Source organism: Leuresthes tenuis, unplaced genomic scaffold (assembly GCF_036924035.1).
Source record: "Leuresthes tenuis unplaced genomic scaffold, fLeuTen1.0.hap1 SCAF_4, whole genome shotgun sequence".
In the NCBI taxonomy this organism is placed as follows: Eukaryota; Metazoa; Chordata; class Actinopteri; order Atheriniformes; family Atherinopsidae; genus Leuresthes; species Leuresthes tenuis.
The window spans coordinates 6,894,894-6,919,993 of record NW_027325358.1 but is presented as its reverse complement, the minus strand read 5'-3'; the positions used below and the strand labels follow the sequence as shown (position 1 = coordinate 6,919,993).

At 40.7% G+C, this 25,100-nt stretch overlaps 4 protein-coding genes across 6 annotated transcripts; all 4 read left to right on the top strand.

The window, feature by feature from the left end:
• The first annotated feature begins 8,831 nt into the window (after positions 1-8,831).
• Positions 8,832-11,797, top strand: LOC140304966 (pancreatic secretory granule membrane major glycoprotein GP2-like). The gene is made up of 8 exons (XM_072383755.1): positions 8,832-9,279; positions 9,449-9,868; positions 10,021-10,229; positions 10,622-10,773; positions 11,004-11,246; positions 11,335-11,494; positions 11,591-11,663; positions 11,756-11,797. The coding sequence occupies exons 1-8, from the start codon at positions 8,871-8,873 to the stop codon at positions 11,764-11,766; spliced, it is 1,677 nt and encodes a 558-aa protein (XP_072239856.1). The 5' UTR covers positions 8,832-8,870; the 3' UTR covers positions 11,767-11,797.
• Positions 11,798-14,335: 2,538 nt separating this feature from the next.
• Positions 14,336-19,240, top strand: LOC140305428 (guanine nucleotide-binding protein G(I)/G(S)/G(O) subunit gamma-10). Of its 2 annotated transcripts, none has more exons than XM_072384309.1 (3): positions 14,336-14,528; positions 14,949-15,075; positions 18,069-19,240. In XM_072384309.1, exons 1-2 carry the CDS (start codon positions 14,439-14,441, stop codon positions 15,072-15,074), a joined length of 216 nt encoding a protein of 71 aa, XP_072240410.1. In that variant the 5' UTR covers positions 14,336-14,438; the 3' UTR covers position 15,075; positions 18,069-19,240. The 2 variants fall into 2 exon arrangements, with proteins under 2 accessions (XP_072240410.1, XP_072240409.1); XM_072384308.1 differs by having other exon boundaries at positions 14,338-14,528; positions 18,066-19,240.
• Positions 19,241-19,653: 413 nt separating this feature from the next.
• LOC140305427 (afadin- and alpha-actinin-binding protein) lies at positions 19,654-23,028 on the top strand. Of its 2 annotated transcripts, XM_072384307.1 has the most exons (12): positions 19,654-19,716; positions 19,849-19,952; positions 20,037-20,105; positions 20,184-20,307; positions 20,401-20,479; positions 20,556-20,676; positions 20,994-21,138; positions 21,239-21,342; positions 22,017-22,178; positions 22,322-22,436; positions 22,518-22,686; positions 22,929-23,028. In XM_072384307.1, the coding sequence occupies exons 1-12, from the start codon at positions 19,665-19,667 to the stop codon at positions 23,026-23,028; spliced, it is 1,344 nt and encodes a 447-aa protein (XP_072240408.1). In that variant the 5' UTR covers positions 19,654-19,664. The 2 variants fall into 2 exon arrangements, with proteins under 2 accessions (XP_072240408.1, XP_072240407.1); XM_072384306.1 differs by having other exon boundaries at positions 20,184-20,479.
• A 949-nt stretch (positions 23,029-23,977) lies between these two features.
• nanos3 (nanos homolog 3) lies at positions 23,978-24,839 on the top strand. The gene has a single exon (XM_072383754.1). It carries the CDS (start codon positions 24,014-24,016, stop codon positions 24,698-24,700), a length of 687 nt encoding a protein of 228 aa, XP_072239855.1. The 5' UTR covers positions 23,978-24,013; the 3' UTR covers positions 24,701-24,839.
• Positions 24,840-25,100: the final 261 nt, after the last annotated feature.

Genomic DNA, 25,100 nt, shown 5'->3' with positions numbered 1-25,100 from the left:
CTTCAAACAACAGTTGATGCAATTCAGTGGAACACAAACATATTGCTCGTATCTTATTTGACATGAATATGTTTTTTATGCTTAGCTGACATGTAACATGAGTTTAAAAGAACCAAATAATTTCCTCACTAAAGAAAAGAGTGTAGAAGAGGTGTAAATCTCAAACAACTCAAGAAGAAATGGAGGATTAAGAAATTACTAAATTAAAGGCCAAATTTGAATCTTAATGAAATTCAGTTCAGTTCAATTCAGTTTTATTTATATGGCACCAAATCACCACAAATCTCATCTCAAAGCACTTCAAAGATACAGTCCATGGTGATAATGCTTGCACGTACTCACCGGCAAAATATGTTGAAAAATTTCTGAACACTTGGAAGAGAGCAGGGGTGGGGATGATGACACCATTGCAAATGCCATGATGATTGGCTGGGTGGGCAGATCACGCACCTGCTCATGTGGTCTCACTGCACACTCTGACTGCCAAACACAACAAGACAGCAACAATGGCAATGAGTCAGGAGAATTCAAAGGTAGCATCCTCAAACTGGAAGTACCGGCACTACTTCTCGCTCATTTTAATTAAAGGCAAGAATGTTTATGTAACACGCACGCTATGCCCAGGAAAAAATACTTTATCCACATCTGCCTCAAGCAACTCTAATCTTATGAAGCACCTCAAATCAACACATGCTAACATGACACTTGTTGCTGCTGCTGCTAAATGGCAGGCTGCAATCTATTGAGTTCAAATGAATACCAAATGTTCTAAAATAATGTATATAGTGTTTTTATTCTTCAATCAGTTAATATACACATATTTGACGTTAAAGATGTCATAGAACATAACAGCGTATAACATGATAAATGCAGGAAATACCATTACATTTGAAGGTAATGACATTGCATTTTAGATTAAAGATACATATGTGCATACACACACAGATTTGTGTGCGTGACTTGTTTGTCATTGTCTAACATAAACATTTTCTTGACAGAAGATCTGCCGCTGAAAAACTTGGCCAAACATATGCAGAGGGAGCACCCCAAAAAATCAAAGGATGTAACCCAAACCAATCATTTAAAGAGCGTCTTTGTGGATGCCAAAAATGGCATTTCCGCATTGATGTGGACACACCAGTGGAAGAGACACTTGGAAGAGAGCAGGGGTGGGGATGATGACACCATTGCAAATGCCATGATGATTGGCTGGGTGGGCAGATCACGCACCTGCTCATGTGGTCTCACTGCACACTCTGACTGCCAAACACAACAAGACAGCAACAATGGCAATGAGTCAGGAGAATTCAAAGGTAGCATCCTCAAACTGGAAGTACCGGCACTACTTCTCGCTCATTTTAATTAAAGGCAAGAATGTTTATGTAACACGCACGCTATGCCCAGGAAAAAATACTTTATCCACATCTGCCTCAAGCAACTCTAATCTTATGAAGCACCTCAAATCAACACATGCTAACATGACACTTGTTGCTGCTGCTGCTAAATGGCAGGCTGCAATCTATTGAGTTCAAATGAATACCAAATGTTCTAAAATAATGTATATAGTGTTTTTATTCTTCAATCAGTTAATATACACATATTTGACGTTAAAGATGTCATAGAACATAACAGCGTATAACATGATAAATGCAGGAAATACCATTACATTTGAAGGTAATAACATTGCATTTTAGATTAAAGATACATATGTGCATACACACACAGATTTGTGTGCGTGACTTGTTTGTCATTGTCTAACATAAACATTTTCTTGACAGAAGATCTGCCGCTGAAAAACTTGGCCAAACATATGCAGAGGGAGCACCCCAAAAAATCAAAGGATGTAACCCAAACCAATCATTTAAAGAGCGTCTTTGTGGATGCCAAAAATGGCATTTCCGCATTGATGTGGACACACCAGTGGAAGAGACACTTGGAAGAGAGCAGGGGTGGGGATGATGACACCATTGCAAATGCCATGATGATTGGCTGGGTGGGCAGATCACGCACCTGCTCATGTGGTCTCACTGCACACTCTGACTGCCAAACACAACAAGACAGCAACAATGGCAATGAGTCAGGAGAATTCAAAGGTAGCATCCTCAAACTGGAAGTACCGGCACTACTTCTCGCTCATTTTAATTAAAGGCAAGAATGTTTATGTAACACGCACGCTATGCCCAGGAAAAAATACTTTATCCACATCTGCCTCAAGCAACTCTAATCTTATGAAGCACCTCAAATCAACACATGCTAACATGACACTTGTTGCTGCTGCTGCTAAATGGCAGGCTGCAATCTATTGAGTTCAAATGAATACCAAATGTTCTAAAATAATGTATATAGTGTTTTTATTCTTCAATCAGTTAATATACACATATTTGACGTTAAAGATGTCATAGAACATAACAGCGTATAACATGATAAATGCAGGAAATACCATTACATTTGAAGGTAATGACATTGCATTTTAGATTAAAGATACATATGTGCATACACACACAGATTTGTGTGCGTGACTTGTTTGTCATTGTCTAACATAAACATTTTCTTGACAGAAGATCTGCCGCTGAAAAACTTGGCCAAACATATGCAGAGGGAGCACCCCAAAAAATCAAAGGATGTAACCCAAACCAATCATTTAAAGAGCGTCTTTGTGGATGCCAAAAATGGCATTTCCGCATTGATGTGGACACACCAGTGGAAGAGACACTTGGAAGAGAGCAGGGGTGGGGATGATGACACCATTGCAAATGCCATGATGATTGGCTGGGTGGGCAGATCACGCCCTGCTCATGTGGTCTCACTGCACACTCTGACTGCCAAACACAACAAGACAGCAACAATGGCAATGAGTCAGGAGAATTCAAAGGTAGCATCCTCAAACTGGAAGTACCGGCACTACTTCTCGCTCATTTTAATTAAAGGCAAGAATGTTTATGTAACACGCACGCTATGCCCAGGAAAAAATACTTTATCCACATCTGCCTCAAGCAACTCTAATCTTATGAAGCACCTCAAATCAACACATGCTAACATGACACTTGTTGCTGCTGCTGCTAAATGGCAGGCTGCAATCTATTGAGTTCAAATGAATACCAAATGTTCTAAAATAATGTATATAGTGTTTTTATTCTTCAATCAGTTAATATACACATATTTGACGTTAAAGATGTCATAGAACATAACAGCGTATAACATGATAAATGCAGGAAATACCATTACATTTGAAGGTAATGACATTGCATTTTAGATTAAAGATACATATGTGCATACACACACAGATTTGTGTGCGTGACTTGTTTGTCATTGTCTAACATAAACATTTTCTTGACAGAAGATCTGCCGCTGAAAAACTTGGCCAAACATATGCAGAGGGAGCACCCCAAAAAATCAAAGGATGTAACCCAAACCAATCATTTAAAGAGCGTCTTTGTGGATGCCAAAAATGGCATTTCCGCATTGATGTGGACACACCAGTGGAAGAGACACTTGGAAGAGAGCAGGGGTGGGGATGATGACACCATTGCAAATGCCATGATGATTGGCTGGGTGGGCAGATCACGCACCTGCTCATGTGGTCTCACTGCACACTCTGACTGCCAAACACAACAAGACAGCAACAATGGCAATGAGTCAGGAGAATTCAAAGGTAGCATCCTCAAACTGGAAGTACCGGCACTACTTCTCGCTCATTTTAATTAAAGGCAAGAATGTTTATGTAACACGCACGCTATGCCCAGGAAAAAATACTTTATCCACATCTGCCTCAAGCAACTCTAATCTTATGAAGCACCTCAAATCAACACATGCTAACATGACACTTGTTGCTGCTGCTGCTAAATGGCAGGCTGCAATCTATTGAGTTCAAATGAATACCAAATGTTCTAAAATAATGTATATAGTGTTTTTATTCTTCAATCAGTTAATATACACATATTTGACGTTAAAGATGTCATAGAACATAACAGCGTATAACATGATAAATGCAGGAAATACCATTACATTTGAAGGTAATAACATTGCATTTTAGATTAAAGATACATATGTGCATACACACACAGATTTGTGTGCGTGACTTGTTTGTCATTGTCTAACATAAACATTTTCTTGACAGAAGATCTGCCGCTGAAAAACTTGGCCAAACATATGCAGAGGGAGCACCCCAAAAAATCAAAGGATGTAACCCAAACCAATCATTTAAAGAGCGTCTTTGTGGATGCCAAAAATGGCATTTCCGCATTGATGTGGACACACCAGTGGAAGAGACACTTGGAAGAGAGCAGGGGTGGGGATGATGACACCATTGCAAATGCCATGATGATTGGCTGGGTGGGCAGATCACGCACCTGCTCATGTGGTCTCACTGCACACTCTGACTGCCAAACACAACAAGACAGCAACAATGGCAATGAGTCAGGAGAATTCAAAGGTAGCATCCTCAAACTGGAAGTACCGGCACTACTTCTCGCTCATTTTAATTAAAGGCAAGAATGTTTATGTAACACGCACGCTATGCCCAGGAAAAAATACTTTATCCACATCTGCCTCAAGCAACTCTAATCTTATGAAGCACCTCAAATCAACACATGCTAACATGACACTTGTTGCTGCTGCTGCTAAATGGCAGGCTGCAATCTATTGAGTTCAAATGAATACCAAATGTTCTAAAATAATGTATATAGTGTTTTTATTCTTCAATCAGTTAATATACACATATTTGACGTTAAAGATGTCATAGAACATAACAGCGTATAACATGATAAATGCAGGAAATACCATTACATTTGAAGGTAATGACATTGCATTTTAGATTAAAGATACATATGTGCATACACACACAGATTTGTGTGCGTGACTTGTTTGTCATTGTCTAACATAAACATTTTCTTGACAGAAGATCTGCCGCTGAAAAACTTGGCCAAACATATGCAGAGGGAGCACCCCAAAAAATCAAAGGATGTAACCCAAACCAATCATTTAAAGAGCGTCTTTGTGGATGCCAAAAATGGCATTTCCGCATTGATGTGGACACACCAGTGGAAGAGACACTTGGAAGAGAGCAGGGGTGGGGATGATGACACCATTGCAAATGCCATGATGATTGGCTGGGTGGGCAGATCACGCACCTGCTCATGTGGTCTCACTGCACACTCTGACTGCCAAACACAACAAGACAGCAACAATGGCAATGAGTCAGGAGAATTCAAAGGTAGCATCCTCAAACTGGAAGTACCGGCACTACTTCTCGCTCATTTTAATTAAAGGCAAGAATGTTTATGTAACACGCACGCTATGCCCAGGAAAAAATACTTTATCCACATCTGCCTCAAGCAACTCTAATCTTATGAAGCACCTCAAATCAACACATGCTAACATGACACTTGTTGCTGCTGCTGCTAAATGGCAGGCTGCAATCTATTGAGTTCAAATGAATACCAAATGTTCTAAAATAATGTATATAGTGTTTTTATTCTTCAATCAGTTAATATACACATATTTGACGTTAAAGATGTCATAGAACATAACAGCGTATAACATGATAAATGCAGGAAATACCATTACATTTGAAGGTAATGACATTGCATTTTAGATTAAAGATACATATGTGCATACACACACAGATTTGTGTGCGTGACTTGTTTGTCATTGTCTAACATAAACATTTTCTTGACAGAAGATCTGCCGCTGAAAAACTTGGCCAAACATATGCAGAGGGAGCACCCCAAAAAATCAAAGGATGTAACCCAAACCAATCATTTAAAGAGCGTCTTTGTGGATGCCAAAAATGGCATTTCCGCATTGATGTGGACACACCAGTGGAAGAGACACTTGGAAGAGAGCAGGGGTGGGGATGATGACACCATTGCAAATGCCATGATGATTGGCTGGGTGGGCAGATCACGCACCTGCTCATGTGGTCTCACTGCACACTCTGACTGCCAAACACAACAAGACAGCAACAATGGCAATGAGTCAGGAGAATTCAAAGGTAGCATCCTCAAACTGGAAGTACCGGCACTACTTCTCGCTCATTTTAATTAAAGGCAAGAATGTTTATGTAACACGCACGCTATACCCAGGAAAAAATACTTTATCCACATCTGCCTCAAGCAACTCTAATCTTATGAAGCACCTCAAATCAACACATGCTAACATGACACTTGTTGCTGCTGCTGCTAAATGGCAGGCTGCAATCTATTGAGTTCAAATGAATACCAAATGTTCTAAAATAATGTATATAGTGTTTTTATTCTTCAATCAGTTAATATACACATATTTGACGTTAAAGATGTCATAGAACATAACAGTGTATAACATGATAAATGCAGGAAATACCATTACATTTGAAGGTAATGACAGTGGAAGCCGTAAGCTTTTTCACAGTATCTATTGGTCAGATACTGTTGGTGTGGCAGTTAGGCAAGGCAAGTTTATTTGTAGAGCACAATTCGTACACATGGCAATTCAAAGTGCATATGGTACTAGACATCTTTCTTTCTGTCTTTTCCATAGGACTTGTTTGAAGATCGCATTCTTCAAATTGCAGACATGCAGCAGAGTGGAACTACTGTTCTCTGCCAAAGTGGACATTCCTGACATTTAGGGCATGGGGAGGAAGAACAAGCAGAGGATGTTTTACAATATGGGAGGTTGTGGAACGAAGAACTGGACGAGAATGAAAGAGAAGCGATCCTGGAGCCATTCAAATTTACATTTCACAACCCTGACAACATGTGGAGATTTTGTGACGAAAAAATTGACAAAAAAAAAACATTTAACCTATTGTGAATGTCGCACCAAGTGAGTTTGTGTGTGAGAATTAAGGTCTACAGAACATTTGATCATGTCGTGACTTGGTGTGTTTTTTATGATTTCTCACTGATCACTTAATAATTTGACTTGGATTATACTGTAGATATCAAGAGTTAGGCTAGTATTTAGAGGTATTCAGGTGTTCCAGCAGCATAAGAACATAATTAGCATAGACATAGAACCAAACATGAAATTTATGGTGGTTAAGAATAAAAATACAGAATAATACAACAGAAAAACTAACTGAAATAAATATATTGAAAAAGAGTACAGTAATAAAGTCAAAACAAAATGATAATGAAACGGCAGTGAAGTACTATAAAAATGTATTGGCCTATGACATCTTATGAGATGTTGGCTTATGAATATGAGCTTAAGAGAAAATGTGTCCACTGACCAAACAAAAGTTTACAACACAAATAAAAACAACATATACAATAGACTGGGAATTGATAGATTGTATGTCATATTGTTTACTAATTAATTAATTTGTGAGGAAAACGATTCAACCGAAAGTGTATTCGGGATTTTATTTTGAAATGTATCCCTTGCATTTCCGGGCCTGAGAGTGGATTCTGCAGTGGTAGGGACTTCACAGAGGAGGTTTGCAGTTTTATATTGAAATGTCCATCCATCCATTCATCCATTTTCTATACCCACTTAAATTGTCGGTCGTGTCGTAAGGGGGCTGGAGCCTATCCCAGCGGTCATTGGGCGAGAGGCCGGGTACACCCTGGACAAGTCGCCAGTCCATCACAGGGACACACAGAGACAAACGAGACAAACAACCACACACTCTCACACTCACTCCTAAGGACAATTTCAGAGACACCAGTTACAACAGTGTACAACAGAATGGAGTTAGTGATTTACATTTGAATATTGAAACATAAATGAAAATGTTGAGTTTAAAGATATGCCAGACAGTGCGGCAATAAGAACAGAAATTCAAAAACACTTGCAATCCAATAGCTTTAATGTAGCAGATGAGAGAGATCAGCAGGTCAAAGTGAGTGGACCAATCCATAGTTAGACAGATTGGGTGCAAATAGAGGAAATTCAGGACTATAGCCGTCCTCCTCAATTTGAGATATCCATCGCATGGACAAAAACCAGGAGGATGTCAGAAAAATAACATAGATGGATGAGATCAAAATTTTACTTTTATGTTCAAATAAAAAGCATCCTGTGTGGAGAAAGAAAACACTGCTTTCAAACATGATAATCTAAAAGTATCTGTGAAAACACGGTGATGGGAATATCATGCTTTGAGTCTGTTTTTCTGGTCAAGGGTGGCTTGTGGTTAATGATGGAACAATGAATTATACCTTCGAACTCTCAAAGGGAAATGCCAATAAGTCTCACTGTGGACTGAATCACGCAGCGAGACGACCGTTCAAAACACAAAAGGTGTTCAATCAAGGAAAGGTTGAAAATAGTACAGATGATATTTCCAACAGAAGCGTTTGGCAAGCATGTCATGTATGGAAAACTACTATCACATAATTAAAGTTTAATTAAATTAAAGAATGTGGTGTGGTACAAGTTGCTATTTTTTGTTCCTCCTGTCAAACTGAAAGATTGATCCCTCCCGCTTGTCATTTGCATACAGAAACCAGCCTATAAATTCATCAAACTCTTGAGCTCTTCAGTTTATTCCACAGGATCTTTGGCTCTCAGTCTCCAGCGTAAGTACAGAAACCAGAAAAATAATGATTTGTATGTCGCGAAATACAGCATTTTTTTTCTCCTCTCAACACTTGCCTTTGTCTGCTACTTTGTGTTTTAGATGGGGTCCATAATGGGACTGCGTCAGGGGATGTTTTTGCTCCTTTTGCATATTTTTATGAGAGGCACCTCAGGTAAGCCATTTCTTTGACTGAAGATGCTGACAGGTGACAAATTAAATTAGAAACACCGACTTACTACAAAGATATTCTTGAATCAGACAGATTTAGTAGATCTGACATGTCATGATGTGACATCACATCACAATATTTTTCACAGGGAACTCTGTCCTGATCAGCTGTGAAAACATAGTCTGTCCTTCAGGCATGGACTGCATCAGCTACAATGGCACTGCCCAGTGTGCTGATCCCTGTGAGCACTACACTCCACTAAATGATGACTGGCGTTCAACAAATAACCCAAACAATAATGTTGTACACTGTGATAATTATGTTAACTGGCAGGGCTGGTATCGCATGTTTCTGGGAAACACCAGTGCTAAAATTCCAGACAGATGTGTAGCAGTAAACAGGTGTGGAACCCATGCTCCCCTGTGGATCAGAGAACCTCACCCCACACTATCAGATAGAATTGTGAGTCGTACCGTGTGTAGCGCTTGGGCAAGCTCCTGTTGTTATTTTAGCACACACACCATTAATGTCAAACTCTGTTATGGACAATACTACGTCTACAAACTTCAGAAACCATCCAGCTGCCATCTTGCATACTGTACAGGTATTGGTCCATCTCACATATCTTATGCTTTTAGAAAAAATATATTTTTCTCATCAAATCCTTTTATTTCAGGAAACATACTAATGTCTGCACAATCTTAAAGTTAAATTCAAAGACAAAGTTTTTCATTTCTGTTGCATAATTTAAATGCTGGTTTCACTGTGAACAGAGGTAAACGGAGGAGATCCTGAAGTTTCTTCGACCACATCAAATCCAACACCAGAGCCCACTGTTACTAGCTCTGCCACAACAACAGCGGACAACAGCACAGACGTTGAGGGGCAGGTCCGCCTGGCCAATGGAGACAACTCCTGCTCTGGCAGAGTGGAGATCTTCCACCTTGGGAAGTGGGGGACGGTTTGTGACGATTTCTGGGAGATAAATGATGCCAATGTGGTGTGCAGACAGCTGGGCTGTGGAAGAGCTAGTTCAGCGCCACTATCTGCAGCTTTTGGACAAGGCAGAGATCCCATCTGGTTGGATAATGTCAGATGTTTTGGACACGAATCATCAATAACAGACTGCCGTCACTCATCGTTTGGGGTCCACAACTGTAACCATTTTGAGGATGCCAGTGTTGTATGTGAATGTAAGTTTATTTCTATGACTTGAATTCTGTAACACTGTTCAATCACAGTTCACGGAGATGAATGTTTATGGTGGTTCTCATCTTTGTTCCATTTGATATTTGTCTCTCTCATCACCTATCCTTCATTTTCTCTTCATTTTTTCTTTTTCCAGTCCAACATCCTCCACCTCTCATTTCGGAGCTAATCTGTGGCCGTGATACCCTCCAAGTAGGACTGCATATTGCTAGTATGGCATCCTCTGGTTTGGACCCATTTTCTGGCAACTTGGCTTCCCGCAACTGTTCCTGGATCAGAGTGTCTGATGACATTGTTTGGTATGAAGTGGAGGCTCAAGCAGGTGCCTGTGGAAACATGATGACGGTAAAAACTTGACTGCATTTGTTTTTCTTTCTTTCTTTTCCTCTGAAAGTGCTCACAGGCACATTTTTGCATCCTCTCTAATGCACAGCCTTGCAGTGGTTGAACTGTCTCCGACAATGATTGTTAAGCTTCTAATTGGTGTCACTCATTCCTGTCAAACAAACTGTCACATTTGGATTGTTACCTGTACATCTTTTCATCATCACTTTAATCCAGAATGTGTTGTTTGTCCAGAAAACAGAAAATATATTCTTCCCTTTTATCCTCCAAGATGGCCTGACTCGTAAAAACTATCAAAGAGAAATTATTCTATAAATCCAGTTTCCTAAACAATTGCTGTGTACAGTGCACCCTCACAAGCTGATCTGATGGTTTAATCATCTGTCTTTCAGACCAACCGCACACATGCCATCTATGCCAACAGTTTATTCATCTACCCAGGAGGCAATGCATCCTTTGCCCTTCCTCTGAGTCTTCCCTTCTCTTGTGCTTATCCTCTGGACACAGACGCCAGCCTGAATGTGGCTATCAGACCATTTCTGGGGTAAGTTGCCTTTTGCTGAACGTAACTGTTACCATATGAAGGTGTAACATGAATGCATGGACGACTACCCTTTTAAAGAACCCCCCTCTCTTGTCCAGCGGTTGCAGGACCATGTGTCCAAACAAAAATATGCAGAGCTTTCTTGAATGATAAATGATTAAAACAAAAGCAATAACTCTGAAAACCCGATTTGGTTGTCAAAATGTCAAAACAGCACATTTTCTTGACAGCTTGGAGGATGGCATTTCAAGCTCAGGAGCAAAAGCTAGAGCCTTCATGTCTCTATACCGCAACTCCAACTACTCACAGGCTTATCCACCAGGCCGGGTCTCCCTCCCTGTGGGCTCACCGTTGTACGTTGGTGTCTCTGTAGAGGAGAGAGACCAAAACTTTGCAGTTGTTCTGGAGCACTGCTTCGCCACTCACTCATCAAACCCTGAATCTCTCATGCGATACCCTCTGATCCAGAACAAGTATGTGTACCTCCTGACTCTGAGCAGATGCTTTATGGGATTAAGTGATGTGTACAACCCTGATGTTCTCCTCTATCCTCCCTGACAGGTGTCCCACGGACCGCCAACAGGTGTCAGTGGTTGAAAGTGGCTCATCTCTCAGGGCTCGTTTCACTGCTCTTTTGTTCCTCCTTCAGGATGAATACAGAGACACTTATCTTCACTGCAGCCTCACTCTATGTGACCAGAGGAGCTCCAACTGTGTCCCAGTAAGATAAAACTTTTCACTTTATGGTTTATGGTTTATATACAGCGCTGCTTAACATCTGGTGTTTATGGTCTTTCCACCATCTCCCACTTCACAGGCTTGTCACAGCAGGAGGTCTCGTTCTGTTAGCTCTGCAGCCATCAAGTCCATCACTGTTGGACCGATAACCTGTGAGTACGAGTTTTAGTCTTGTTTTAAAGCCAACATCTCAACAGAGTCAGTGACCACGTTTTGTCTCTCTCTTTTTTTTTTGTCTTTTCAGGGGGCAAGTGAACACAAGCTCCGATCATGCAAATACACTAAATGTAACGAGGGTTTATTTGGGTTTTTTATAATTCCACAAAATGATTATGTTTTTAACCTGACATTTATAAGACTACTCAGGTGGAACTTTTCTTTTCTTTTCTGTTTCTGTACATTTTTTTATGGGGGAGCAACATGCGCTATGAAAGACACTGTCCTGCCTAAACTTTGCCTCTTTTTTGCGATGTCCGGCGAGGAAACATTTTGTCCTTTATATTTAGCATTTTATTTCATCAGGTATGTTCCATGTTTTACTTATTCGTGTTAATGTTTGCGTCATTGTAATGGCTTCTTTTTTGTGATGTTCGATGAGGAAAGTGAGGAAAGTTTGGTGAGGAAAGGAAATGAAAGGTTGAGGAAAATAAAGACCTTCGAAGAGCAGCAGTGGGATCGCCATCCTTCCAAGCCTTAAACACATCGCAGAGATTTGGTACCAGTTACATAAACAAAGACATTTTTGTAATATCATTTAGATTGAAGATGTTATTTTTGATGATATGTGTATTTCTTAAGAGAGAAAATAATTAAAGCTGGAATCAAATTGCATGATGTCTCAAAGCAACCGTGTGAAAGTTAAGTGTTACTCTTCACTCTTATTTTGAGTTTGAGTCAGTTTGCTTTGTTATCTTATATATCAATCTTACCTTTGCAAAAAGAGAATAAATACTAAAATGGTGGCAATCTTTTGACTCTGTCTTTATTGTCTTAGAAATAGACAATTGTATAAAAAGGATAATTGTTGCTGACAGTTACATTTTCCAATATGACATTCAGATACATTAATATGTGAATACTCTAAAAAAGTTTCATTGGAGGATGGATGATGCATCTCAAGGTGCTCTGAATATCATTAGTACTGCCAGAAGGAAAAGAAAGGTCTTATTAACTTCTCTATTAACCCATCCATACACAGATGCACTGATGCTTTGTCACACTGCTTGAAAAATAGCTCTACAGCTCCATCTAGCAACTAGTTGGGAATGGTTCTTAAAAAAACCAGACGTGGCATTAATGGCTGATTTTGTTCATGATAGCTCTTGTGACACCTGATTTTATTTTATTAATTTACTTAGTAGGGTGGATATCGACATTGTTAAACAAAGCTGAGGACAAACTTCTAGACTTTGAGCAATTTATGACTTGTTAACCCAATTTTTCATTGGAAGCAGAAATCAAATTTTAGTTTTTACCTGGTCCTGTCCAGGCAGAACTGTAATCTGAATATTGGGTTATGCCAAACACATTTTCTTTGCCTAGGGAAGCTTTATGAATATAAAGCTTGAGATGATGCCAAAGTATTGCTTATCTATTTATTTGATAAGATACTTTATGCATATTCATACAGAACCGGACAGGAGGGACAAGAGACGAGGGAGAGCAAAGATAAAGAAAGGGAAACCAGACAACTACATCTGTAGAAAGACTAAACAGAAAATGTCCTATGGTGTCTCGTGGGAAACCAGGTGAATAATTCTCAGGAACACCTGCAGGTAGATAAACAGAAAAAAAATTACAAGCAGCAACAACACCAGCAGCAAGTACATGGAACACAGCTGTGGATACTACTGGTTTGAAACCACAGAATGACACAGAAACTGCATGATAAGCATGTAACTGGGTGAATGAATGTGTGTCTGTGTGTGTGTGTGCACGAGCATTAACATGCAAAATAGATGGTACAGGTTTTACATGAACTGTTCTTAGTTATGGGTGCGAAGGGACCTTCCTCTTAACAGAGCCTCCACAGCCATAGGGCAGAGGCCCCCGGGATCCAGGGGCTACAGCCCACAGGCCCTGCCTGGCCCAGGCCACTAAAGTATGGGTCGAGCGCAGGACCCAGGCCCCCACGAGTCTGAGCACCACCCCAAACCCCCGGCAGAGGCCTCACCCCAACACCGAGAGGTCCAGGCATCCCAGACAGCCAAACAAAGCAGGCCAGGCCATGCCTTAATGCACCCGGCCAAGTTCACTGGGAGCCAATTAGCTCCCAAGTGGGTGCAGTAGCGAGCTAATTTCCCATGCAATTAAATCTGAACATTTAACAGTTCTTCTGCCTTGTAGACACAAAAAAAGCGAAAAAAACAAAACATTTTCCATTACAACTCAGCCTGTTACAATTTCGTAACTGCCAGATAGAAAAGATTTGAGCTGACCACTGTCACTTTTGATGTTCTAATCTTTATTTGGGGCCCCTCGCTTCTCCTTTGTTGCTGTTCCTCTATACATTTGAGCAGCAACCACCTCACATATGCACAACTTTTACTAGGTTTCAAGGCTAACCCATTTGTCTGTAGAGTATCTCCAACAATTTGTCGTATTGGTGGTCAGCGCAGCATTTCCCATTTAATTTAAAGTGCTGCCAAACTAATATGAGTGGTAAATTGGCGCTATGCTGTGCGTGAAGGTCACGCCTTTACACCCCTGCTCTCTAGGAAACTCATAATAATGGCCTATGTTTTCAGGGGCGTGGTTTTAGCTTTACTTTTTGATTGACGGGATTGGGGTCCAATAGGTTGGCTTTTTAACATGAAGGGGGCGGGATAACCAGAGAACGTTCTTTCCCAATCGAGTTAGGGCAGTTTGGGCTCATTTCCGCTGCGTTGTGGTTGCTTATATAAAGGATAATAGTGACAACCGTCGTCATGTCCAACAACAACTCTAGCAACAACTTAATTATCGCTCAAAGGGCCGTGAAGCAGCTCCGGTTAGAGGCCAGTATCAGGAGGATCAAGGTACGAACCCCTCACTGACACACAAACACGGAAGACTTCTGTTGAATGGCGGAGACAAACTGTTGAAACACCACAGAGTACTCCGTCCGTCTGAGATTCAGCTATGTATGGCTTCATTGTGTGTGTAACGGCTGTCAGTTGGTCTGTTTTAGGAATTACTTCGAAGAAATACCGTTTGTACGTGTCCACTCTCCGTTGGGTATTTGTGAAGGGAAACTAGTTAACTTATCTTAGAAAAAAGTAACCTAGTAGACACACCCATCCGTGAGTTTGTTGCTCCGTTGCTTGCAAATGTTATGCAAAAGAAAAAGAGCCAGTTAAGCCTGTGTAGGTAAATGAGAGACTGAGCAGTGGTAGAGTTTGCAGGCAAATGTTGTTCACGTTTCCACGCACGCTCTCTGTGTGCGTGCGTCTCTGCAGGTGTCCCAGGCTGCTGCTGACCTGAGAAACTTCTGTATCCAAAATGCCTCCAAGGACCCTCTTCTGATGGGAGTCCCCTCCAGTGATAATCCCTTCAGACCCCCGAAGTCCTGCTCACTGTTCTGAGGTAGGGCAGCTTTTTGTTTCATCACACAGGTGACATTCATCAGACTTTAGTGTCCGGCATTTCAGACTAAAGACGCACTGAAAACCTCACTTGTTATTAGGGCTGTCTTGAAACTTTGTTTGTTGTTGTAGTTTCTATTCTGTTGTTAGTTTTACATAAGTAGCATTAACACCTTATTGTATCCACAGCAGCTCTGGTGTTTGAGTCTGAAACTAAACACATCCTTCTAATGATGACGGAAAATAATCAACACGTAATACGCCGACTATTAGAAGTCCAGCCTCTTAACCAAAGGGCAGTTAGTCATGTCAGTGATGGAAATTAGGCTACAAAAGTAGCTGTAAAGAAACGTAACAATGAGGCACCATGATTGGTCAGCTCAAATAATGGCAAACAGCTTTATTGTGATGTCAAAAAGTCAGTATTATCTCACCTTTTACATGTGCAATAAGTCATGTGTAAATATAGAAACAATCTGGCAGAGTATTCAGTGATGAAAACTAACACTAGTTGAATTTCCAATCGCATATGACCAGGGATCTCAAATTCCAGCTCTCAAGGGCTACTGTCTTGCAGGTTTTAGCTGTTTCCCTGCTTCAACACACCTGATTCACATCAATGCCTGAAGCTTAAGAGCCCTGCTTTAGACCAATATTTTAGCCTTATATGGAAATCCAATCAGTCATTTTTAAATATATACGAGAATAACTTGTGAGGAAAGCGCTATATTAGAAAGTAAGAAGTGGCTTTCATCGTTAACTTTGAAAGAGCAGAAGTTATTACTCTAATTGCTGAATAATCTGCAAATTGTGTTCTCCATAAGAGCAACAACACACTACCCAGATATAATCGGTTTACAGTAAAGAACAACAAATCCCAGCATTGAAGTTTTAACTGATTATTTACCATAAAGATACATATTCTTAAACTTGGATTAAGAATTGACTTCTTGCTTTAAAAGTGATTCTGCTTCAGCTCTTTAACATAGAAGCTTGATCACATTTTTGAATTACAGTAAAAGCTAATTTCCAAGTTTTTGTCAAAAATAGATCAAATTAATGAGCAGCTATTTTGATCATTTTGATGAATTTAAATTTTTGGGGGGGTTCTTTTCAAGGAAAAATGCAAGTCATTAAGTTTTTTTTTTTTTTTTTCATTTTGTCATTATTGTTTATTTTTGGCACCAAATTAATGTTCTGCTCTGTAACTTAAAGAAGGATCTGGGACATGCTGTTGTGAAAACCCCTGCATTCCTGTGTCACCTCTGCTAACTCTGACTTACATCTTGTAACTTTTATTTCCTCCCAGGGACCATCCTGTAAACAACTACTTCATGACCAAATGGCATTCAGCTGCAGGCTGGGGCATACCACAGTTTCTGACGAGCATGCCTTTCTGAAGAAAAATGTTTAATATATGTGACTAAACCAGTGGAGTCTGCCTTACGCAACTGGGTAGAAAGAGAACTGCTGGTTTACATTCAGACTGGTAAAATGGATTCATTGCGTCACATTTTATCCATTAGTTTGTGCTCCTTTCACTTTCAGAGCCTCCATGTGACACACTGCATTTAGAAAATGAAAATTACAATGCCTACCCGATTGTCCTGCAAAGTGGATAGGAGTGCATGTGTATGCAGCACAACTAATCACAGCTTCACTGTGTCCCAGTTCCCTAAAGTTTGAGTAAAGCGGAAATAAATCTGTGTTCTGAGTTTCTCACATCCCAGACAGATGTGTCCATGACCACCCAGCCAAACATGAATGATTAAAAAAGTTAAGCAAATAAAACAAGGTCTCAGATTCACAGGAAAATGAGCGGTGATCACAGCCCTAAGACACTGATTGATCTCAGTTCTTGTAACGGGTAAGTCTTAGTCTCTGAGGATTCAGCAGACATTCATCGATGTAGCATAAGCACTAAAGCTGGGTTCCAGGAGTGTATCAGTGTATCCGTTAATCCTTGCTGTCTCCAGTAAAAGTGTCAGGGGAAAAATGAGCCAGGTGTTGGGAGTGATCCTGTAACATTGTATGTCTGCACAGAATAATCCATCTGACTGAAGCTTGAAACTTCAGTTATCTCAGTAGGTGTGCTGCCCTCGAACCTCCTCGATATTCCGCTGGCCCTGCTTTTCCATGTTTTTAAAGTTCTACAAATTCTGGTGAAGATGCATTTCCATAATGAAGGCAGAACAGTTACCTGGCAAGTTGCTAGTCCGAGGCTAATGTATTGACGTACCCTAAATTTCCAGAGCAAAAAAAGACGATGAAAAACTGTTCAACAATCAACCCACAATTTTCATCCTTTTAACATGTTGACATGTTTTTAACTACTGTTGAACACATGTTTGTTTTCATGTAAATCTCTGAATTAGCTTTACTGGGACTTTAAAAATTAGCTTTCTTTTCTACCCTCCTATATCAACTGTTCACACTTAAAATTACAGCCTGAGCATATGTTCTTTCCAGCAAAATTGTTAAATCACAACCATTTTGAAGTTGTCTGTTTTTTTTTTTTTTATTACACTTAAATCCAAGGGGAAATAGGTTTTTGTTTTAAATTGCTGCGTAACACAGCAACCAAAACAGGAAATATTTCTCAGTACAAATGGCTTACTCTTAGTTCAGATGATCATTCATTAAGTGGAGGTTCTCCTGTTATAACGTTTTGTTATTTGTAGCATTAACAGTGCACACACACACACACATTTTGACTTGTTCTGGCTGGCTGTGCTTAGGTTGAGGATATGAGTATGTGATGGCCACACTGCATGGAACAATAAGAAAATACATTTTCACAGACATGTTCTGTCTTTTCATTGCAGGGAGACTCAGAATGTTACCAATAACATCAAATCTTCTCTGTTAAAGTGACCCTCTGATGTTGAGCCTCTGGGCTTATGACTTCACAACTGAGGCAGCTAATTGTGATTTAACCATAAACACTCAGTCTTATCTAATTTTCTCTCTTTTTTTTTTTTTTTTTGTCAGCAGCCGGAGGAGCATGGATTTCTGAATTTGTCTGCAAAGCCTTTCTTCTTCTCTGAATGACGTCATCACAAATCTGTCGGCGTGTCTTTTGGGACGATGCACACGGTGCTGGGGGGGGGGAGGGGTGTGTGGGTGTCCACTTGTTTGCCAAAAACTAATGGTATAATAACTCCCATCTGTTACCTTAAGCTAGGGCCAAACTCTACATGTTCAACAAATGAGTAAAAGACATTCTCAACGCTAATGTGACTAATGATTAATCTTGGTTTACCCAGAGTTCAGCATGTCCAGGCTCAATCCACAGATTTTAAACCGTGTTCATTTCCAATCACTGAGATTCAGCCCAATTTATTGGTTTCCTCCTTTATTTTGGCTGGAATAATCACCTACACATTTAAACCAGGTGCTAATCGGGAATAGAAACATGTTATATACACTGTTTAATTTCGTGTCTCCATATAACACTACAGAAATAACATTAAAATTGAACTACATGGCCAACGAACAGCATGTTACCTTTGTAGCTACACTGGTGCCTTCAACTACTCATGTATTTGAGACATTATTTAGTTATTTTTACCTTGAGGTACTACAACATGGTACAGACTAACTGTCGGTTTGGGGAATCTGATTGTTGAATAACCTTCCATCCCAGCCTGTCTCTATATAGACGTATTTAAAAGCCTTTTAAAGTTTCATTTGTTTGCCTGTACATGTCACGTCTATTGTACTATTTGGACAATGGTAGAAAAAATTGGATGTCTTTCACTTTATTTTCATGTCTGTTGAAATCCTGCTATATTGTTTGTATTTAATAAATTGTGCTGCAGTGATTTGTTGCATTAATTGTTTTTCACACTGGAATCAAACTCCAATCAACCAAATCTTCTACCACCTGTATCTTTTAACTTTGGATGATTGTTTGAAACACACCCACAGAGAAAATGCTGCATGTGGTTTTGAATATCGGTTCTTTGTGCAAATGGCAAAGTGAAATAATCACTTTAATTAGTCTGTTTAAAAACAATTTGACTTTTTTTTTTTTTAAATGTGTGAAGTCAAATATCTGCAGAATATCACCAGAATCACTGTGTTAACTGTCGACTGAAGATGATCTTAACTGATGAAGACAGTATATTTGTAAGGAAAACAAAATAAATAAGTATGGCAATGCATGTCGTATCTGCTTCATTTATGCTTCATGGGAAAAGGACACAGATGTCACAGACTGGTATGATGTGAGTTTTACAACTCAACGTTGTATCAGCTCTGCAGAAGAGTTATCATATGCTGACCTAAATGCACAGTCTGGGTATAGCTTGTTTTTCTACAGCAATACTCTCAGAAAGCACATTAAACAAGAAGTGGTTACTAAATGTGGACTATTAGGAGGAAGTTAACCTGATTAGGAAGTTCAAACCTCAACCCGTTGTCCACTGGGAATAATTAGTAGAAGTGCCATCACCTGGAAATAAATGAAGCAGCTTCCAGATGAGGAGGTTCAGCTGCTCAGGTATAGACACTTGTAAATGATTATGTAATTGTGGTTACCAGGAAGGTATGAGCACATATACCGTTAGTTGAACTGTTAGGACATAGATGGCTTCCTGGTTTGGCCAGCGGAGATTTGAAGAACTGCAAGAGTACTCAGGTGATTGCCTGAATTTCTACCTGAAATGTAGATACAAGATCCAAGAGCTTCAGACTTTCACCCTTTTAGACATGTCTTCTCAAATGTTTTTCTCCTTTTTACCGTGTTTATTGGCTGTATACAATGCTACAGACACACATCTGCTTAGGGATCCAAACCCCTTGAAGAAACCTCCTCCCAGCACCTCCTGGTGGACTGACAGGGAGGAGCACAGAGATCAGGGAGATTCACTCAGGGTAAGTAAAAAAAAAAAGAAAATTAACTGAGCCAAATGGATTAGAACTTCAAATTCTAGGGAAAACTCCATTTGTATCTTGCAGGAACAGCTCAAAGTGATGGATGAGCATGTGGCCCGGCTGCAGGACATGTTAAGATGTGAACGAGTCAAAGTAAGCACATGGATGTGAGGAAAAAACACTTTCTGAATCTCTTCCTCCTCTTCTCAAAAAGCTCTTTCCTCCTGTCAGGGCTCCCGTTTGCAGCAGCAGTGTAACCAGCAGGAGGCGGAGCTGAAGCGTAGAGAGTTGCTTAGTAACAGACTGAGGGAGAAGCTGTCACAGCTGGTTGACAGACAGAGGGAGAAAGCACCCAGTGGGACTCACTTTGTCAAATGCACAGAAGAATCCACACAGGTTTTGCTCACACCTCAAATCTATCTGACTTTTTTTTTTTTCTCCAAACCAGTGATAGAAGTATTGAACTTCCCTCCTGGAAGAAGAGGCAAAAAGGAACAAATGAGCAAATCACTCAAGTCTACAGCAAAGTAAGTTGGTGCTTTATTTTGTTTTCACAGATTCTCTACCTCTTATCAATCTTTGCCTGATTTCTCCAACCTGTAGACGAGAAGAGGCAACACTGCGTCTGATGCTGGAGCGCAGAGAAGCAGAGCTGAGAGAGGCGATGAAGCTGCGCCACAGCCTCACCACTGTGCTGCACGCGCTCCGAGTCGACATGGAGCAGGTCAGGATGGAGCCACTGACGCTAAACAAATTGTATCGCCTGGGAATGTCCACAAAAAGGATGATCACAAATGGAATATTTTAACATAAGTTGTGTTCAGGATCTGTGGATCTTAGCAAAGACTTATTGTATATAGATTTAAAGTTTATTCATGACCTTGGTTTTGAAGTCCCCAAGAGCAAAGTAAGAAAGTACCTCTACAATTCTGGTAATCTGTTGAGTAAGAATAAAGATCAAAACTGAATTTTGAGTAATCAAACTTAAAAAGCTGAACCCATGCAACTCATTTAAGCAACTATATAAACCTCTTGTATCAGTCTCTGTCGGAGACGGTAGATGTAGCCCAAGATGGAGACAAAAAGTTGGATCAAACTGAGGTGACACTTGGTGAACATGTGACCGGAGGAGTTGTTCAGAGTTGGAGGCGGGTGCAGAAGAAACTGCGTGACGTCCTGTCTGAGGGTAAAGGCCTACATTAAGTCTTTTAAAGGGATCTGTAAGAGTCTTCACTTGTTGCCAAACCAGAGGCAGAGAAACTGCAGGGAATTCACTGTGTATGCAGGTCAAACGGCGGCTGGGACTGACCACGAAAAGCTCCTGGCTCAACTAGAAGCTGAACTCCAGGCAAGTCAGCAGCTTGTGAGATTACAACAGCAACTGCTGCAGGTATGACTCACAATTTTGCACACTTTAAACTCTCTCTCTCCAAGGTCAGAAATGGGGCCTGCCTAAATAGTCAATTGTACTTAGCAACCATGCTAACTTTGCCTGAAGTGTGTGAGTGGCAGCCAAGATAAGAGATGTTTGATTTCTCTAAATACCAAGAAAAAGGAGCTCCAGTGCTTTCTCAATGAACTCCTTCAGCACAGGATGCCAATTCTGACTGCTATAATATCTCTCTATATTATCTAATATGTTATGACATTTTCATGTAACAATGTTGCAATATCTAAAGCACCTTTTGCTGAATAGCAGACCCACATCATAGCTGTGTAGCTAATCCTAAATCCTTGGGATTTACCGTCTTTCTTTAACCCTATGACGTGTACACGAGGTCAAAGAAAAGAAGAAAAATTCTGTCCTACAACCTTTATAGCAATACGGTCCTTTTTATCCAGTCATACTAACTGATGTCTGTGGAATATCTACTGAACATTTGTAGTTTCTGTGTTGCAGACCTACATCCCAGCTTAGTCTAAGTGAGGCTGAATTCTCCATCCTATCCTTAACCACTTGATGTTTTCTATCAAGGTCAATGGGAAGAGATTCAGAAAAGACGATGGGAAGTCATTTTGACCACTTGACCCGACCAATGGACACAATCTGTTTGCTTCTTGTAGGATAGCCTTGCTTCCCCTGTCCCACCTGAACTGTCAGATTCCTACTTTTTGGAAGAGTGGGAGCGTCTTCAGATGTGCTGGGCAGAGCTGGATCATCAGAGGAGGACTTTTGAGAGGGAGCGGCAGGCGTTCACTGAAGCTGCCATTCGACTGAGCCATGAGGTAAGAAGAATGGAAAGCAGCGATTAACGATGTACAGTTGCATGTTTTTGTACGTTTCCTCATACAAGAAGCTCAAATTATTGAATGAATCGCATTCTTCACTGGGTATTTCTTTATTTGTTTTGTGTTTTTTGCATCTATAGCGCCGTGACTTTGAACAGCAGAAGGCTTCTCTTGTGAAGAAGCAGTATCTTTGCGACTCGCCTCTGTTTTACAAAGGAGCGCCAAACAACAGCAGCAGAGAGAGCTCTGCTCTCAGTGAGTACGGTTCATGTTTTTATGTGGGGAAAGCAATTTGATTCCAAATGTCCTAAACAACATGAATGTGTCTGACTCCAGATTTCTCTTGTGCGGGGCCAACCAATATATCTGGATGTCTTCCCATCACTCCATCATCCACCGAGTCAGGGAACGCAGCCATTCCTGGATTGCATGAGGGAAGAGCCAGAGTTCAAACCCCCAGCACTCCGGAGCTGTACTCTGCTCTTAATCTATCCTACAACTCCAGGTTAGCAGATTGTTTCCTTTGTTGTTCAGTTTGCATGCCAGAATACATATAAAGCCTTATTTAAAGTGTCGATACTAAAGGCCAAAGATTAATTTTGTTTTTAGGGCTGGTTTTCGAACCAGTTTTTAACTGAGCTGATAGTCTAGATAAGATTCCTCAGCTTCACTTTTATCTAATCATTAAATCGCATGTTAGTTTGACTGGTGTGAATGAACAAATGTCTTTTCTGTGTTGCTCTCCAGAAGGTCCAGAGATATTGATCACCAGTCAGACACATGGGATGGTGGGGTGCACAGAAGAGCGTGCACACCTTGGGCACGACATTTAGACTGCTCATTTTAAAGAAGAACAATTTAACTTATTTTCCCTTTTTAACATAATCAATAAAGACTCATTTCTGATGATTGCTGTCTTGGCACATTTTATTTTTTCAATGATTTGTTGAAAACGGCAAAGTATATTGAATTTAATTCTGCCGTTATTGACAGTTGATACTATTGTGGTGTTTCAGTCGTTAAGGCTCAGCATTAGGCACTTAACCCGTCTCATGGCTGGGTTCTGACCCCAAAATCTTCACACAAATGTGAAAACAAACAAAATGTACAGAACAAGTAAAAGTTACACTTCCAGTACAGCAACACTCAAACCTCTTGGATCTGCTTTCTGTAAATTCCAATTGTAATAAAGATATTTCTCTCGGTGCTAAAGGAAATCCATTCCCTCAAATCCATGCGCGACATCTTCATAGACCTGAGCAAAGCACCAGCACACTTCTCACCATTTTAATCATCTGCACAAGATTGTCCTTATTTATAAACTATATAATCTCCATAGTATTGCATCTTAATATCTGCTCTAAGAGGCAGCAGGTTTCTATACTGACAATATATGGAACTTAGTGGCTCTTGCTTCTAAATGTTTGAGCTTTTTAACCCTGCTCTTGCAACATCAAACCACTTATCTCCCTAATCAAATTTCTTTCAATATCGGAAACAAACTGATCACTTTAAACAGGAATTCGCAGCTTCGCGTAGCCTAATTGTGCACTAGAGGCCTGACAGACTTGGCACGGGCTACTCAATTTTTGATTGGAAGAAACTGAGACCTGCACGCGCTGTGCATGAACTCCAGTGATTGGCTGCTGCCGCCTCCAGGAGCGTGCCTTTGATCACCACTTGTCTCTAATTACCAATCACAACTTTTTTTACTCACCTCGCTCAATTTTCTACAGTTCTTCGCGTCGTTCTTTCAACGTAATTATCTGGATCGTTCAGCTCAGAGGGAGTCCGGCACACAAACGGACAAACACCGCCAGCAAGGAGCTAGAATGAACGGCATGGTGTGTGAACTTTTTCATCACCTGCCGCGCTTCATGGAGTCAAACAGCAAAAGTTTCCAGCCTTGGAGGGATTACATGGGACTGTCGGACACATTAAGAGAGATGCTGGGTCGGAACACGGCTGCCGAACCCTCCCTGCCTTTGTGCAAAGCTTATTATTCGCAGCCTGATGATTTGAGCAAAGCTTTCGTGTCCGTGCGCATTAACTCAGTCTTTCAAACTGACCTCGGCGCAGACAAGGCGTGCGATTTCCACCGGGAACCCCTGCTGCCAGACTTCATGGCTCCAAAGCACCCAGTGGATAATTTGCGCTCCGCACCAGATTATGTCGGTGCTGATATTGCCCACGCAGTGGATTTCAAACCTGTGCCAAGATCGACGAGTTCTCGGGGAGGAAAAGATCGCAAGAAGAGTCGCTTCAAAACTCCCGAGCCGCCATCGTTGCCTCCTCCTCTTGAGCGCATGTTCTGCAGTTTCTGCAAGCACAACGGGGAGTCTGAGCTGGTGTACGGATCCCACTGGCTGAAGAACCAGGCAGGAGATGTTTTATGTCCCTACCTGCGGCAGTACGTGTGTCCTCTGTGCGGAGCCACGGGGGCCAAAGCTCACACGAAGCGCTTCTGTCCCAAGGTGGACAGCGCGTACAGCTCCGTGTACGCCAAGTCCAGACGCTGAAGCAACAGCCAGCAAGAAAGCACTGCACGGAAGTCAGCATCCCTTTTTATTGAGTGTAATCTATTATTTGGCATCAGTGTGGTTTTTACTTTTGTGTGGTGTTTGCTTTGCTTTTCATTTGCATGCTTTGGCACGTTTTCTAAAGCTGATTGGTGTTTTCCAGCTGGTCCTTTTCACTTCGTCTGTTTTGGTGTTTTGCATTTATTTGTTATTTAATGGAGCTACTACCAGATATTATGTTTGGCAGGTGAAAAAAAAAAAGTTACAATAGATATACCTACTTTTAAAAGTCGCCGACTCGTATTTCCCGGTAATGTATTGAAGGATAACACTTATCAAACCCTTTTGTAAGACTTCATCAGTAATAACTCTACTAACGCATGTTAACATCATGTGACCA